This window comes from Phascolarctos cinereus, unplaced genomic scaffold, assembly GCF_003287225.1.
Source record: "Phascolarctos cinereus isolate Bilbo 61053 unplaced genomic scaffold, phaCin_HiC Scaffold_5;HRSCAF=322, whole genome shotgun sequence".
NCBI lineage: Eukaryota > Metazoa > Chordata > Mammalia > Diprotodontia > Phascolarctidae > Phascolarctos > Phascolarctos cinereus.
In genome coordinates, this window is record NW_027555958.1 from 413,894,838 (window position 1) to 413,912,557 (window position 17,720).

General features: G+C 36.8%; 1 protein-coding gene across 4 annotated transcripts in view; it reads right to left on the bottom strand.

The window, feature by feature from the left end:
• RABGAP1L (RAB GTPase activating protein 1 like) overlaps positions 1-17,720 on the bottom strand; it is a 681,088-nt gene that overhangs the window by 272,551 nt on the left and 390,817 nt on the right. For all 4 annotated transcript variants that reach the window (XM_020970529.2, XM_078156481.1, XM_020970531.2 and 1 more), the window contains exon 14: positions 4,285-4,398. In XM_020970529.2, the coding sequence (XP_020826188.1) occupies positions 4,285-4,398 (114 nt within the window). The remainder of the gene's footprint in view (positions 1-4,284; positions 4,399-17,720) is intronic.

The following is a 17,720-nucleotide window of genomic DNA, read 5'->3' on the forward strand; positions in this document are numbered from 1 at the left end:
GACAGCCCCATTAAAACATGACAGAAAGTTTTTAACAGTCTTCCCTCTTATCTGACAGCTCAGATCATTTCTCATTTCAACTGGGCCCATAAAAAACTTTTTTTAAACTCCAAAGTCAGACTCTTCTATCCTTAAAACTAGACCTATTTTCCAGACTTTAAATAATTGGAATTCTCCCAATACCTTCTTGTTCATTCTGAGAACATTGTATATTTTGTCTCTATTATGGACCACTTTAAATTTAGTTTGGTAGTGACCATTCCTGTTTTCATTGTTGTTATTCAGTCATTTTTCAATCATGTCTGATTCTTTATGACCCCATTTGGGGTTTTCTTGGCAAAGAAAGTGGTTTGCCATTTCTTTCTCTGGCTCATTTTACAAATCAGGAAATTGAGACAAATAGGGTTAAGACAGCTAGTAAGTGTCTGAGGACAGTTTTAAACTCAGGAAAGATGAGTCTTCCTGATTCCAGGCCTGCACTCTATCCACTGAGCCTCTTAGCTGCCCAAGTCATATCAATCAAAGAGAGGAGAACAATTATTTTCTGATTAACAGGAATGAGTGTAAATGTCTAAGACGGGGTTGGGGAACCTGTGGCCTGGAGGCCACATGTGACCCTCTAGGTCCTTAAGTGTGACCCTTTGACTGAATCCAAACCTCAAAGAACAAATCCCTTTAATAAAAAGATTTTTTTCTGTAAAACCTGGACTCAATCAAAAGGCCACACCCAAGGACCTAGAAGGCCACATGTGGCCTAGAGGCTGCAGATTCGCCACCCTAGAAAATAAACAAAAATGTGATTCCCTGTAATACAAGCTAGAATATTCTGAGAACGGTGTTCAATTTGAAGCCAAAAATATATAGTTTTTAATAACCTGTGGGCTAAATAAATACATGGTTTAGAGTATCTTGCTTTTCACTGGATTTTTAAAAAGCCAGCTTGCAAAAGACAATCTTAAATAAAAAATGTCTTAAAAGTTTTTTACTCTATAGTAGAGCTATCTCGCATGTTTCTTTTTTTTTGATAGCATCATACTCTATCTTTTTTTTTTTGGTCAAACTCAATGATATATTTTTTCCTTCTAAAGAAAAGTCAGTATGCTCTTAAGTTTTAGTTACTTGCATATTTCTAGCTCTGGAGATACATCCCATATAAAAAGGTCTATCAGAAAAGTATATTCATGGGCAGCTAGGTGGTGCAGTGGATAGAGCACCAGCCCTGAAGTCAGGAGGACCTGAGTTCAAATCCAGCCTCAGACCAAACATTTGACACTTTCTAGCTGTGTGACCCTGGGCAAGTCACTTAACCTCAATTGCCTTAAAAAAAAAAGTATATTCATAATCATGCTATTATCCTTCATAATGGCTAGGGTTTTCCTCAAAAAAACACAGAAAAAAGCAGGAATGACCTAAGCAGGCTGATCATATAACTCTGAAAATGCTACATTCTTCATAGAGAGCTTTTTTTTTTACCATTTAAAAAAAAATTTAATTATTTTATTTATTTTATTTATTTTTTTTTTTGGCAATTGGGGTTAAGTGACTTGCCCAGGGCCACAGAGCTAGTGCCAAGTGTTTGGTCTGAGGCCAGATATGAACTCAGATTCTCCTGACTTCAGGACCAGTGCTCAATCCACTGCACTACCTAGCTGCCCCCTTTTACCAGTTGTTAAATACCCAGCTACTCAATTAATGAGGGAAAGCAGACATATTACTAAATGTAATTTTAAAATAACATCCACCCAAATAGGAAACTATGTCTAAAAGTACAACTGACTGACCACTGAAAGGTCATCTTTCAAAAGAAATACCAACTTTTGATTATTTACAAGTTGATTACTGATTTAATGAATTAACCAAGTCCTCTTTTTTTTTTCCAACTTGCTGCTAACCGACTTTTAATCATTTTTTCTACTGATTAAAAGCTTAACTTGTGAGTCCTTAAAAATAAGGGCAATCATTAGCTGATCTGATAACCTATTTGAGGAGGTAAAGGATAAAACTGTTGGTGGGTATTGGATTTCAGGATACTCTGTATTGATTCTTTTATCCATAAAAGCCAATGTGGAATAGTGCACAGAATACGAAGTCGAGTGTCCAGAGCGACGAGGCAGAAGAGTGTTTGAGGCAGATGGCGCAAGCAGGACAAAAGCTAGGAGATAAAATGCAGGATGTGACCAGCCAGAAAAGCGATCTTCTCTGTGTGCTTTCACAATGCACCCTCAATTCCAGAACAATTCTTCCCCTCCCTTTTCCTGTTCTCTTTGTTTATCAGCTCTGGACTACCTGATATCCCAGGCATTTTGGAGCCACGCTTGCTCTCCCCATTCTCTTGTCCTCTTCCCCCTGTTCCATAAAATTGTATTTAAACCATACTTTTGACCTAGCTAACCACCTTTGCCTCCTATGGGAAACAGGAGCCACTCTTCTCCCTTAAGGGAGAAGTGCCTACAGCCTATGCTCTGCCTCCCATGTAGAGTAGGGCTCACTGGGGCTCTGCCTCCCAGGGAGCAGGCCCACTTGGCTACCTCACCCCAATAAATGCTCTTTTTTTAACTTTTGAGACTATCCAAGTGAATTCTTTCAGGACACTAGGACCCGCAAGGCTATTTCTCATCATTTAAGGTAGTACCCCAACATTCTTAGGGTCCAACATGAACTAATCACCAATGGCCACAGAGAAGGTCCAAGTGAATTCTTTCAGGACACTAGGACCCGCAAGGCTATTTCTCATCATTTAAGGTAGTACTCCAACATTCTTAGGGTCCCACGTGAACTAATCACCAACGGCCACAGAGAAGGTCCAAGTGAATTCTTTCAGGACACTAGGACCCGCAAGGCTATTTCTCATCATTTAAGGTAGTACTCCAACATTCTTAGGGTCCAACGTGAACTAATCACCAATGGCCACAGAGAAGGTCTAAGTGAATTCTTTCACATCTGAACCAGCTCTCCCAACTCAAACCTCAACACAGAAGACGTGCGTCCAAATGCCATCTTTGACACTGACCAGTGAAATCGGTCAAGTCATAACCTCTGTGTCTTAGCAATGTCTTAGGATTTACCAATGATGTCATACAGGGAGCTTCCAGCAGAGGAATTCCCCCACACTGATGAAGTCACATATCGTTTACTCTATGTTGAAAGATAAGAAAGATAATTTTGCACATTCTATATAGTCTTAGGAAATGAGATTTTTGAAGGACAGCAATGAGAAACATTGCCACAGGCTATGCTACTATAGTAAAATGCTGGCAGGCATGAAAAACTTTGGTTTCCAGGCATATCAAAATTTAAAGTTTGAAAACTGTTTTTGCAGGCATTCTAACAATGGGAGGGAAGAGAGACTTCATAACAAAACATCGAGTTAGAATGAAGGCAGGTCATAGGAACTCAATATTATCAGAGTTGAAGGAGGTTTTCCAAAACCAAATGCAACCTAATCTTTTTTCTTTTCTTATCTCTGGTTAAAAAAAAATGAGGATGGTTCAGTTTCCAACATTTTCTCTCCTTACTCACCTCCACCTCCTGGATTTCCTGGCTTTCTTCTAGACTCAGTTCAAATCCCACCTTCTTCAAGAGGCTTTTCGTGGACTCCTACCCACTCCCCCACTACTCCCCTCCCCCCAATACTAGCACCATCCCTCTGAGATTACCTCCCACTGTGTGTATGGAGAGAGACAGACAGACAGACAGAAAGAGACAGAGGAGAAAGAGAGAGAGAGAGAAAATATATATAGCTGTTTGCACACTGTCTCCCCCATTAGAATGCGATTCCTTAGAATTAGGAACTAAGGATTTTTTTTTCTTTCTTTGTATGCTCAGTGCTTAGCACAGTTACTGGTACATAATAAATGCTTAATAACCACCTGCTGACTGACTGACTGACTGACTGACTGATATCCTTATGTACTTTCTCCAGATGGGCAAAACCAGCTGGTAATTCTTTGTGTTTTGTTTTTCTATTTCAGTACTGAGAGAATTTGGGCTCACCTCATTATAAAAGCAAAGCAAACTTGAGGCCATATCATGCTCCAGCTCATATAAGGCAGGATTCCAAGTCAAGAGGATAATGTTTGGGGACTGAGTCTTGAGAGTACACGACTACAGGGAAAAATGTAATGAAGATATTGTACATCTACTGACTACTAATATTACATAGACCAAAATTGCAAATAGGAAATAAAACAATTCTTATATATAGAGTAAGTCTGCAGAACTCAAGATGTGGATTTTATTTTTGTTCTGTTAAAAAGAAGAAAAATCAGGATGGAAAGGCTGTACCTTGCAGATTTTATAAAGGGATTCTTGACCATCTCCTCCAGTGTCTTTGAAGTGATCATGTGCAGGAAATGTTCGATGAATGTCTCGTGTTATAACACTCTCCTGGGCTGAATCCTAAAAAAAAGTAAAAAAAAAAAAAAGACCACAAACATGAAATTGCCATAAACATGCAAATATCCTTATGACAGCCCAGTTTTCATATCAGGTTAATAATCCAGTCATTTCAACCCTCCAAAAAATTAGGCACACAAGCTCCTACAGAAGATCACATCTGTCTAAGAGAAACAAAGTGGTATTTTTCCAGAAAGACAGGCTCCAGAATCTCCAATATGGGTGCCATTCAAAGCCCACTAGGAAACAATTACTCATTCAATTGCTGTTCTGTTATTTGTGGAAATGTTGGTTATTGTATCTGTTTGAATGTCAAGAAAATAGGCTTTGACTTCTTCTAGCAACCCTAGTGGGTGCATTTATTCCACACACTTCCATCCAGTAACAAAAGAGTGCTAATTGCAAATTAAAAGCATTGTTTAATGTCTTCTATCTGTAAACATTTGACTATATCCCTTTCCCAGACTTGAATAAAAGAAAAGGGAGTTTTGATGATGTGAGTTTCTTTAATGAATTTTAATTCTTATTCTTTCTTGCCCAGAAAATCAAGAAAAGATGGGGATAGCTGATCATCTATGAGGTAAGCCACTGTCTTCTCTTCTTATCTCTTTTCAACTCAGCTCCTACTTCATGCTGGGTGGTAATTAGACCTTATATCGTCTAGTGGAAAAAAGCAAACGGACTGCAAAGCTCTATATTTGTCAGCAAGCACCCAAAACACTGCAAATAAGTTTTAAGGAAATTCTGCTGGTTTAAGGAGTAGAGAGGAGACAAAATAACCCTTCTGACTAGCAATTGCTTCAGCGTATGCAATGAGACATAGAGTGAGTTTCTCCTTGCAAAAGAAAAAGAAAGAGTCCACTCAGGGCAATAAAAATGACTTTAGAGGAGAGTCTTTGAAGTAATTTTTACTTTAAAAGAACAGTGGTTAAGTATTCCAAGTATGGGAAATGAGTCTTCAGAAAGACAGGATCATGTTTGTATTGCCCTGGCTTTTCCTAGTAGAAGAAAGGAGAGATCATCTTTTACAATAACAGCCTTCATTTAAGTATGGCCTGAAAAGCTGATGGAAGAAGACATTATTCACCCAAGGTGGCACTATATTAGGAGTCAGTGGCCTGAAGGGTGGCAGTTTTATCAGGAAATGGCCTAGTAGAGCCTAGAAACTTTGCCTGGGGAGCATGGCACCATGGAAATTTACTTAGCCTCCTTAGACCGTAGAAACAAAAATATAAAAACCGTAGGAACGTAGAGTAGAAACGCACCTTACAGACGACCAACTCTAACTACTCTTGACTAAATTTCCCCTTTTAGGTTTATTTTTTTAAGACTCCCTCTATTTGGACATTTATATATTGTTCCCACATCCTCAGGTGCTCCGGGGAAAAAATCCCTAGAACTTCACTGAATTGAGAACAAGCACAATTTAAACTGCTTTTTTTCTATACCCTTTTCTATTTCCATTTTGCAAACTGAATAAGCACTTTAGCTATACTGCTTAGATATATCTTTAATGAGAATGAAGGTGAAACAGTACAACACACTCCTAGAATATTAATAGCAATAACATTTATGTAGAGCTTTAAGATTTGAAAAGTACTTTACAAATATCTAATTTTAACTTCACAAAAACCCTGGGAGGTAGGTATTTATTATACCCATTTTACAGATGAAGAAATCGAGGCACAAAGTACTGAAGTGACTTGCCCAGGGTCACACAAGCTAGTAAGTATCTAAGGGCAGGTTTGAACTCAGGTCTTCCTGATTCCAAGTCTGTTGTTCTATCTACTACAATACCTAACGGCTTCTAAAAGGCTAAAAGTCCTAGAAGTGGACTAACACTGGAATTCAAGATGGATTTGGAGTCAGAGGACCTGGTTTTGAATCCAGTTGTCTTCTACCTATATGACATTGGGCAAGTTATTCTGCTTTGTCAGACCTAAAATTCCTTATCTGTAAAATGACATCAAATGACATTTAAAAAAAAAAATTCCTCTGTGCCGTCCATAAGAAGCAGAGAGAAGAAACAGTCACTTAAGATTTCAGAATGTGACTCCTCCATGGGAGGCCACATCACTGGGGTCCAGTGACCTTCAAAAACACTAAGAGTGACAATCCTTCAGGATGAACGTACCTCCCTCCACTACCACTCTGAATATCAGAGGCTTAGTTCTCTTTTTTATCATGTATAGACGAATCTTGATAGGATCTGTGAACTACCTGCTCCAATAAGATAATGTCTGTAAAGAGCTTTGAAAACCTTAAAGTACTAAAGAAACACCACCTATTTAAAAAAATTTTTTTCTTCTCAGTAGCTTCTATACCTTTTCTGTGGAAACTCCCTAGAGCTAAAGCACTAATGATAACAAGAATAAATCAAATGACTAACAGTAATCCTAAACTTTAAAGATTTTACATGTCTTAAAATTTCCAAATTTTTTTCTAAGATACTCTCTTCCCTGCCCCCCAAACATGGAAAGATACACTCCATATAAAAAAGTAGCATGTGGATTTTATATTTCTTTCTTTCTTTTTTCCAGTGGGAGGGGAAAGGTAGGAGGGAAATAAAAGCAATACATCCTTGATAATTGAAGAAAATTATTAAAAAAAAAATTAGCATGTATACACATATGAAAAAAATTCAAGATGATTAATAATAGAAGGCACAGGGCCAAAGTAGGACCACATTTGTCAAAGGTCATGTTGCTGTTCTGACTTCTGTTTTCAGAAATTGAGGGGTGTGGTGTGATGCTGGGAAAAAAAAGGGGAGACACCACTACGGGCACCATCAGTTTGTGAAAGCAGGGCACCCCTTGCTACTACCATCCATGTGGGTCACATGGAAATAAGCAAGGTCACAGAAGCTCTGCTCCGTTTCCCAGGACCTTTCTGGGACAAAAATTACATAAGGGTTGAATTCTGCTTATTCTTGAGAATAAAGAATCCACATATCATTATCAGAGAATTTTAATTCATTTTATAAAGACTTTACTTTTTTATTCCCAAATTTTTGAAGCACAAGACTAAATTATTCTTTAAAAAAAGGCATCAGTCTGAAGAGTGATAAAAATCTATGTCCCATCAGAAAAGGGAACTGAGATTACAGTGGAAATCCATTAAATATCATTTTATACAATGTATGACAAACATCTCGATTAACTTTTGATCATTTTAGAAGCGGGTTCCATCTCTAGTAGCTGTACTGCAAGCATTATACTAGCTATCCTTCAAGAACTTTTACCACTGACATTCTTATAATAATTCATGTTCTTCTGCAGTTTTTTATGACCCTTGGAGAGAATCATCAGCTACTCGTTTGTTATGATGGGAAAAAAGGAAAGCACAGAAGCATCAGCATGGATTACAAAGAAAAGTTTGGATGGTTTCAACCTATTGTCTTTGATATGGTTGGTTCTATATTGTTAACAAAGTGGCAAAGTGCTCAATTGGGGGTGACTTTTCCCCATGTAAGCTAGTGAATGAATGTAGCATAAAAACAATGGGCAGCTAGGTGGTACACTATATCCACTGAATACCAGGCCTGGAGTCAGGAAGACTCAACTTCCTGAGTTCAAATCTAGCCTCAAACACTTACTAGCTGTGTGACCGTGGGCAAGTCACTTAACTATGTTTGCCTCAGTTTCCTCATCTGCAAAATGAGCTGGAGAAGGAAATGGGCAAACCACTCCAGTATCTTTGCCAAGAAAACCTCAAATGGCATCACAGAGTCAGACACGACTGAAATGATTCAACAACAACAAATAAAAGAAATATCCCAAAGAATAACCAAAAGAACATAGGATCACAAATACGAAGCCCGACGGAAATTCAGAGTCATCAAGTAAATTTCCTCATTTTACAGAACAGGAAAACAAAGACCAGAAAAGTTACAGAACTTATCCAAAGACATACAGGTAGTAAGCATTGGTCAGGATTTGAGCCGAGGTCCTCTGAATCCAGAGCCAGTACCCTTCCCACCATGCAATACTTTCTCTTCTCTAATAATTTAACTGTTCTTTTCTTTGTCCTATTTTCAAAGTACAATACTGCTTTCCTCACCCAAGTGCCTGGACAAAAGTATTAGCTGCAATGTGCACCTATATTAGACATAAAAGCACTGGATAGAAAGAAAAGAACTGAGTTGAAGTCCTAAACGTACTTTCTGACCTTAGGAAAGTCAAATGACCCATCAGGGCCTCTTTCTTTATCTTTTTTTTTTATTAATTTTATTTTGATTTATCAATAATCACTTTCATATGCTTTAGAGTTTAAAACTGTTCTTCCCCTTCCTCCCCACCACCCTCCCCAAGACGGCAAACAATCTGATATACTCTATACATTTACATTCCTATTAAACATATTTTCGCATTAGTGGTGTTGTAAGTAAAAATTAAAACCAATAGGAGGAACCATTAGAAAGAGGAAACAAAACTCAACAAAAGAGAAAAAAATAGCAATTCAACCTTTATAGTTCTTTTTTTGTATGTGGATAGCATTTTCCATCATGAAGCCTCTGGAGATGTCTTAGATCCTTATATTGCTGGGAAGGGTTAAGTTTATCAATATTAGTCATCATACAACGTGGCTGTTATTGTGTACAAAGTTCACTTGGTTCTGCTCATTTCACTCAGCATCAGACCATACAAGTCTTTCCAGGTTTTTCTGAACTCAACCGGGTTCATCATTTCTTATAGCACAATAGTATTCTATTACATTCATATACCACAACTTGCTCAGCCATTCCCCAATTGATGGGCATCCTCTCAATTTCCAATTCTTTGCCACCACAAAAAGAGCTGCTATGAATATTTTTGTACATGTGGGTCCTTTTCCCATCTGTATGATCTCTTTGGGATATAGCCCTAGAAGTGCTATTGCTGGATCAAAGGGTATGCACATTTTTATAGCCCTTTGGGCATAGTTCCAAATTGTTCTCCAAAATGTTTGAATCATTTCACAACTCCACCAAGAATGCATTAGTGTTCCAATTTTCCTGCATCTTCTCCAACATTTATCATTTTCCTGTTTTGTCATGTTGGCCGATCTGATAGGTGTGATGTGGTACCTCAGAGTTGTTTTGATTTGCATTTCTCTAATCAATAATGATTTAGAGCATTTTTTCATATGACTATAGATGGCTTTAATTTCTTTATCTGAGAACTGTCTGTTCATATCCTTTGACCATTTATCAATTGGGGAATGGCTTGTATTCTTATAAATTTGACTTAATTCTCTATATATTTTAGAAATGAGGCCCTTATCAGAGAGACTGGTTGTAAACATTCTTTCCAAATTTTCTACCTTCCTTCTAATTTTAGCTGCATTGGTTTTGTTTGTGCAAAAACTTTTCAATTTAATGTAATCAAAATTATCCATTTTGCTTTTCGTAATGTTCTCTATTTCTTGTTTGGTCATGAATTCTTCTGTTCTCCATAGATCTGATAGGTAAACTATTCCTTGCTCTCCCAGTCTGCTTATAGTATCAGCCTTTATATATAAATCATGGTCCCATTTTTACTTTATTTTGGTATATGGTGTGAGATTTTGGTCTATGCCTAGTTTGTTTGTGCCATACTCTTTTACAGTTTTCCCAGCAGTTTTTTTCAAAGAGTGGGTTCTTATCCCAGAAGCTGGGGTCTTTGGGTTTATCAAATAATAGATAACTATAGTCATTGAGTACTGTATCTTGCATATTTAACCTATTCCACTGATCCACCTCCCTATTTCTTAGCCAGTACCAAGCAGTTTTGATGACTGCTGCTTTATAATACAATTTAAGAACTGGAATTGCTAGGCTACCTTTCCCTGCATTTCTTTTCATTAGTTCCCCTTGATATTCAGGACATTTTGTTCTTCCAAATGAATCTTGTTATTATTTTTTCTAACTATAAAACAATTTTTGGTAGTTTGATTGGTATGGCACCAAATAGGTGAATTAGCTTAGGTAGAACTGTCATTTTTTATTATCTTAGCTCAGCCTACCCATGAGCAACTGATGTTTTTCCAGTTATTTAGATCTGCCTTTATTTGTGTGAAAAGTGTTTTGTAATTGTGTTCATAGAGTTCCTGAGTTTGTTTCAGTAAGTAGACTCCTAAATATTTTATAATGTCTGCAGTAAGTTTAAATGGAATTTCTCTTTCTATCTCTTGCTGTTGGACTTTGTTGGTAATATATAGAAATGCCCCGATGATTTATGTGGGTCTATTTTATACCCTGTAACTTTGCTAAAGTTGTTTATTATTTCAAGTAGTTTTTTACTTGACTCTCTAGGATTCTCTAAGTATATCATCATGTCATCTGCAAAGAGTGATAGCTTTGTTTCTTCTTTGCCTATTCTAATACCTTCAATTTCTTTTTCTTTTATTGCTAAAGCTAATGTTTCCAGTACAATACTGAATAATAGTGGTGATAATGAACATCCTTGTTTCACTCAAGATCTTACTGGAAATGCTTCTAGCCTGTCCCCATTACATGTAATGCTTGCTGAAGGTTTTAGATAGATGCTATTTATTATTTTAAGGAAGACTCCATTTATGTCTATGTTTTCTAGTGTTTTTAATAGGAATGAGTGTTGTATTTTGTCAAAAGCTTTTTCTGCATCTACTGAGATGATCATGTGGTTTCTGTTGGTTTTGGTGTTGATATGCTCAATTATGCTGATATTTTTCCTACTACCGAACCCAGCCCTGCATTCCTGGTACAAATCCTACCTGGTCATAGTGTATTATTCTTGCGATAAGTTGTTGTAATCTATTTGCTAATATTTTGTTTAAAATTTTTGCATCGATATTCATTAGAGAAATTGGTCTACAACTTTCTTTCTCTGTTTTGACTCTTCCTGGTTTAGGTATCATCAATGAATTGGGCATACAACTAAAAAAAACTAGAAAAAGAACAAATTAAAAACCCTCAATTAAACACTAAATTAGAAATACTGGAAACCAGAGGAAAAATTAATAAAATTGAAATTAAGAAAACTATTCAACTAGTAAATAAAACTAAGAGCTGGTTTTACGAAAAAACCAATAAAACAGATAAGCCTTTGGTTAATTTAATTAAAAAAAAGAAAGAAGAAAACCAAATTACTAGTATTAAGAACGAAAAGGGTGAAGCTACCACCAAGGAAGAGGAAATTAAAACAATAATTAGGAATTATTTTGCCCAACTATATGCCAACAGATTTGACAATCTTAGTGAAATAAATTTCAAAAATATAAATTGCCCAGATTAACAGAAGAGGAAGTAAAATACTTAAATAACCCCATCTCAGAAAAAGAAATTGAATAAGCCATTGATGAACTCCCTAGAAAAAAATCTCCAGGGTCAGATGGATTTACATGCGAATTCTATCAAACATTTAAAGAACAATTAATTCCAATACTATACAGACTATTTGGGAAAATAGGTGAAGAAGAAGTCTTACCAAATTCTTTTTATGATACCTCTTTTTATCTTGAAGATTAAAGTTTTCATATCAAATGAAGACTGACTGGCTTCCAGGCTCCCTTCTACCTTTAAATTTTATGACAAATAACGTTCACTTAACACGTGCTGTGTGCCATGTTGTTAGTGTATAAAGATGGTCGTTGACAGGTTATTATTAGCCATGATTGGTCGGCTGGCAGCTAATGTTAGGCCTTTAAAAACCTGACCTTTAGAATATGCTTTCTGTTTGAACTCCACAGGGACCCCTCCTTTGGTTCCATACTGTTGTCAGATCTATGCTGAAACATTACTAGCAAGTCAACTTGCAGTTCCTTGCAAACAGATGGGTTTACAGGGGTAGATCTGATTTAGTCAGCCTTGATGTTTGCAAAAGGGAAAGGAGAAATTGTAAAAGCAGCTTCCTGTTTCAAGCATGCCACAAAAACCATTTAGTTGAAAACAGCAACAGAAAAACCTTGAATCTCTGCCAGTCTTCATTCTTTGAATTGTGGGTAAAGGTTTGAACATAATTGGAGAAATACTGAAGCAAAAAGCAATGCCCTGTCTTCTCAAATAAATCATATTAGGAATAATCTGCTTTCTGGGCATTACATGCAAATTGCCAGCAATGCTCTGAAAGTCAAAGCATTGACTTAAAGGTCGAAAAAAAGAGACAAGAGAATAATATAGACTTCAATAGTAACTATCAACAGTGAGTACAGGCAAAAAGAGAGGCCTGAGGTAGGGAACAAAAAGTAGCCAAGCTCTCTCAGAGCCATAGAAGAAAGCCTGTTATGGAAGACAAGATCATTACAAAAAGGGGTTACATTTGACAGGATCCTGAAAGAATTCTTGAGTGCAAGATAGCCTCTTCACACACACCTGAGCTACTGCTGCCTATGGTCCTAGGCTGCGTTTCCCAGAGATGTTCTAGCACCTGGGTCAGTAATATAGATGGATAATTTTAAAGAATGCCATAGTATCTGGAATTGTTCCTTGTTTATATATTGATTCAAAGATGGAGTGCTAGTCATGCATGATTCAATGATTGATCACTGAGTTTACATTCCAATAGGGAAATACAGAGTAAAGATGTTCATGGAAGGTCATTTGGGGCAGGAAAATTACAAGGATTTAAACCAGGTGAGTGGAACCATTGGGGAGTAAAGGACATGCCCCTTCCAGAAGTAATGACGGAATCAATTTGATTATGGTTCCCGATCTGTAAAAGGAGGAAAGGATGGGATATGCACCAGGATGATGGCTGTTGAGAAGATGGTTGGGGAATGGCTGGAGTCGAGCCTAAGTTTGGTGGGTGACTGAGTCAACCACCTATCAAGACAGTAGAGCCCCAAAGCAGGAGTTTCAGAATTGAAAGGAATTATTGGAGAAGTAAATGGATATATACATTCTAATCAAAGGAAGAGAGAATTTCAAAAAGGAGTAGCATGTAAAACTTGTTTTATCACTGACTCCTAGCACTCCACTATTAACATTTCTCTAATCAAAGAAGTATCCATTTATCCCTGTCCTTTTTTTCTTGTTTTTTTAAGCAATTTTTCTTTCCACAGCAAAACAAATTCTTTCTTCTCATTAAACTATGATTGTACACCTTATAAATTACTTTTTAAGGTCTATATTACTTATGTCTGCTGGTTACTTTTTGTTCATATACATGTAATCCTAATCAAAAACTGCAGCAGATACATGGAATGTGAACTTTTAAAAAGAGGACAATTTATATATTCACTGAGGTATACTTTATCTGACTTGCTTACAGTGTCCACCAAGAGAGAAGGTAGTTTGTGACAGACAATTCTTCCCATTAAAGAAAAAAGTTGATGAGAGATTACTCACTTTCTAGACAGATTTTAATAATTTCAATGGAACAGGAAACTCTTGGGATATGTGGTAATTCTACATCTGAACATGAATGCCAAAACAGTCTATTAAGAAAATGTGGAAAAAAAGTAATCTTAAAATGCTGCAGTATTATTACCTTCACTCATATTAGCTTTTTTTTGAACTATAATTATTTAGGTACTTCACATATCCTTTTCCACAACCTTTTCCTTTCAAATGTATTGTAAGCTCTTTAAGAACAAGGTCCAAAGCTTAAACTCTTCATTATTTCACCCCCAAAAGAGTGACTTACATATTGGAATCATTCCATAATTATTTGTTGAATTGTACTTAACTGAACCAGGAAAGATTTATATTCTACTCTTCACAGACAGCAAATCTCTCTAATAACACGTGAATTTTATTTACCTGATTACAACTTTACTAGTTGGAAAACAAATGAATAGAAAAAAACAGAAGTGTTTGTCCCTGGAAGGACATAATAGGTCTAGATATCAATTATAAACTCTACTTAGTGGAATGAAATAATTTAAGTTGGTCCAATAAATGTACACCGGCAAAATTATTTTTGCAACAGGCTGGTTAACAATTATAACTTACTTCTCTGGTAGCATATAATGTTTGTTAAGTCTTCTCTACTGAAAAGGGAGAAACCATATCAAAACTTGTCAACTCAATAGTATGTTTCTGTTTGCTTCTCCTCCTCACCCTGCTCCAGACATATTTTCTAATTATACCTCATTCAGAACAGGGTAGGAATCTTATTCTGTGACATATACAGAACTTAATCAATTTTGGTTGGAAAAAAAAAAGAAAACTGTAAATGGTATTAATCAAGGTAAATATTTTATGTTCCATTTTGTGCAATGCTGGATGCATCCATAAATTATGATAAACATTACAAGACTTATCATGCAAAAACACATTCAGGTGCTTGAATACAATACATTAATGGAGCATAACCATAAATAGCACTATTTTTGTAAGATTAAAGAACATGGGGACAGCAATCATCTTTTCTTGGGGTTTCAACAAGCTAAAAACTTCTTTCTGTAGCTCATACTCCTAACTCAGTCAAAAGCAGTATGGAAAGTAAATTATCCCTTAGAAAGTTTACAGTATATAAAACAGATTTAGGAGAAAATTAGGACTAAAATCCCACATCTCTTTTTTCTCCAAATCAAAATCTTGTCAACAAAAGGCACATAATATATACTTTCACTTGGAATATCAAAGAAGGATGGTACTTACTCTGCTTGATCCCAGAATTATAAACTAGAACCAAGGACTGGTTTTATAAATGCCAAGAAACAGATTATGGTTCAATATAAAGAACTTATAAGCAATCAGAGTACCTTTAAAAATGAAATGTGAGCGAGAGAATTGCCTCTCATTCAAAGTGTTGAAGAAGGATCTCTTCATCCAGGGACCTCCAGAATCCCTCAGATGATATACTTTTGATTTAAGGATAGCTCAAGAACTCCACAATTCTATACAATAAAGGTCACTTTCATTAATGAAGACAGTCCCTCCACCAATGAAGACAGACAGTTCTTGACATCAAGGAATAACTTACATTTTAAAAGAAAAGAGAAAACATCAAGGGCAGTGGGAAGAGGGGGAAAGGCACATACCACAGCATAGTGTGGAATCGGCCAAGAAGTGGTGTACAGGCCTGGTTCCAAGCAAGAAAAGGTGAATGAACGCTCACCTAGTAGATCAAGTGGCCCCAAGAATGAAGTCCAAGATTATGGTGGAGGGGAGATGCAGATGATGGCTGGAATATAGCCAGCCAGTGAGGAGATGGCTGGGATGTGATGCAGTTTGCAGGAGGTAAAGCTCTCCAAATTTTTTTATCACGTGGGGCTCCTCTCTATGCTACACCATAAATCCTCTCAAGAGGATCTGTATAACAAACTGGGAGGTTTTCTCATCTTTAAATCTGGATAATATTTATCGTGTTTCTTGGGGGCTGGCACCATCTATGTCGTCACCGAGCAAAGCTGACAAGATCAACAATGTCAACATTCTATTTTTTTCTGTAACTAAAGGCAAACTAATAAGACTTGAATATCTCAAGATTTTGAAATAACACTTGTGAGATAACAACATGGTGACGAGTCTTTCTAAATGTAGCTAGGCTGGTCCTTAGAGGAAAGACTTATCGGTGGGACCTTGCATCTTTTCTGACTTGACAGGACCTATCCAAGCTTATGCTCTCAGCTGATAAAATACTAACTGTAAATTATTTTCTGGTATGACTTCGACTTGAATAATGAACTCAAAGACAAGAAAGAAAATGATCTGAGTTTGATTTTTCATCAGCTATTGAAAAATGAAATGACAAACTTGACTTTAAGACAGACACTGGAAACTGAAATTCTAATGCTGCCTTAAGCCATTTTTTTTCATCCCAAAGATTCTCTAATGTGCATATTGCTTGAGAGTTTTACCTTGTAGTTGCTAACCTCATATCAAAATAATCTTTAAACACTGAGATGTGTGCAAATGTTTTGCCGTTCTTCAATTAACCTTCTTTCCACAAGTGTTAGATGAACTATATAATTCATATGATCAGCTTTCTGCTGGAAACAAACAGGAATCTTTCAAAAGCTGAAATTCGTTCTCTTTCTCTCATATTAAAATATAGCAGTTTGTAAGGTAATTTTTTTTCACTCATTGAAATGGCTTAATGTGGTTAACTACACTGAGGGTGAAATAAGCAAAAATTAGACCCTTTTTTTTCCTGTTCAAGGTTTCTCGATTATAATGCTTTATAGATAAAACCGACTTATTTTCACTAGCATAATAAATAATGGAAAGACACAGGACTGTATCATAATAATGACACTTCAAAAGTTATAAATCAAGATAGTTGAAATTTTACTTTACTGAGTTCTACAACGTGGTCTGAAAAAAAGTATAATGCTATATAAGCAAAGAAGTATTTTTTAAAAATTATTTTATATTCTCCCTAATAATTCAGGAATATGCACAGTAGAAACAGGAAAGTCTGTCTACAGATTATAAACATAGATCTGCTTTCTCATTGCTTGTCCCTTTGTAACCATTAAGAAGATTCATTATCCATAGACTATAGGATGATAGGTTTAGAACCCAAAAAGAACTTGTCATGTCATCCAACACCCTTATTTTACAAATGTGGAACTGAGGACCTAGAACTGTGAGTAACTAACCCAAGGTCATACAGCTATTAAGTAGGAGAGTCAAAATTTGAATCTTGGTGGCCTGAGTCCAAAAGCCAGCCCCGATCAGGAGGATGGAACTGCTCAGATTTCTGACCAATAGCATACAGCATGACCAACACAGAAGCTGATAAGTTGTGCCCATCTTAATCAATTCTGTGTCCTTGTGGAAATATACTTCCCCTACTATGGCAAAATGAATCTCATTTGTGTTAACTGTCTGATGGTGTATGAGTGTCCCACTGCATTCCAATTCCAACTTGCACTTCCGGACTGCCCTCTCAAATACTTGAAGACAGTTACCATGTCCTCCCTGAGTGTTCTCCTCTCCAATCTAAACATGCTCAGATCCCTCAACCCATCCTCATGTGGGACACAATTGTCTTCACCATCTTGCCTGCCCTCCTTCAGACACTCTCCAGTTTATAAATGTCCTTCTTAACCTGTGGTAACTCGAACTAGACACATTATTTCAGATGAGGTCTGATGAAGGTAGAATTACATGGACCTGTCATCTTCTTATTCCTGGAACTAAGTCTCTTTAATGCAGCCCACAATTACATTAGCTATTTTTGGCTGCCATGTATCATTGTTGTTGCTGTTCACTTGTTTCAGCCATGCCTGTCCTACTCTTCGTGACCCCATTTGGGGTTTTCTTGGCAAAGATACTGGACTGGTTTGCCATTTCCTTCTCTCCAGCTCATTTTGCAGATAAGCAAACTGAGGCAAACAGGGTTAAATGACTTGCCCAGGGTCACACAGCTATTAAGTATCCGAGGCTGGATTTGAACTCAGGTCTTCCTGATTCTAGGCCTGGCGTTCCATCCATC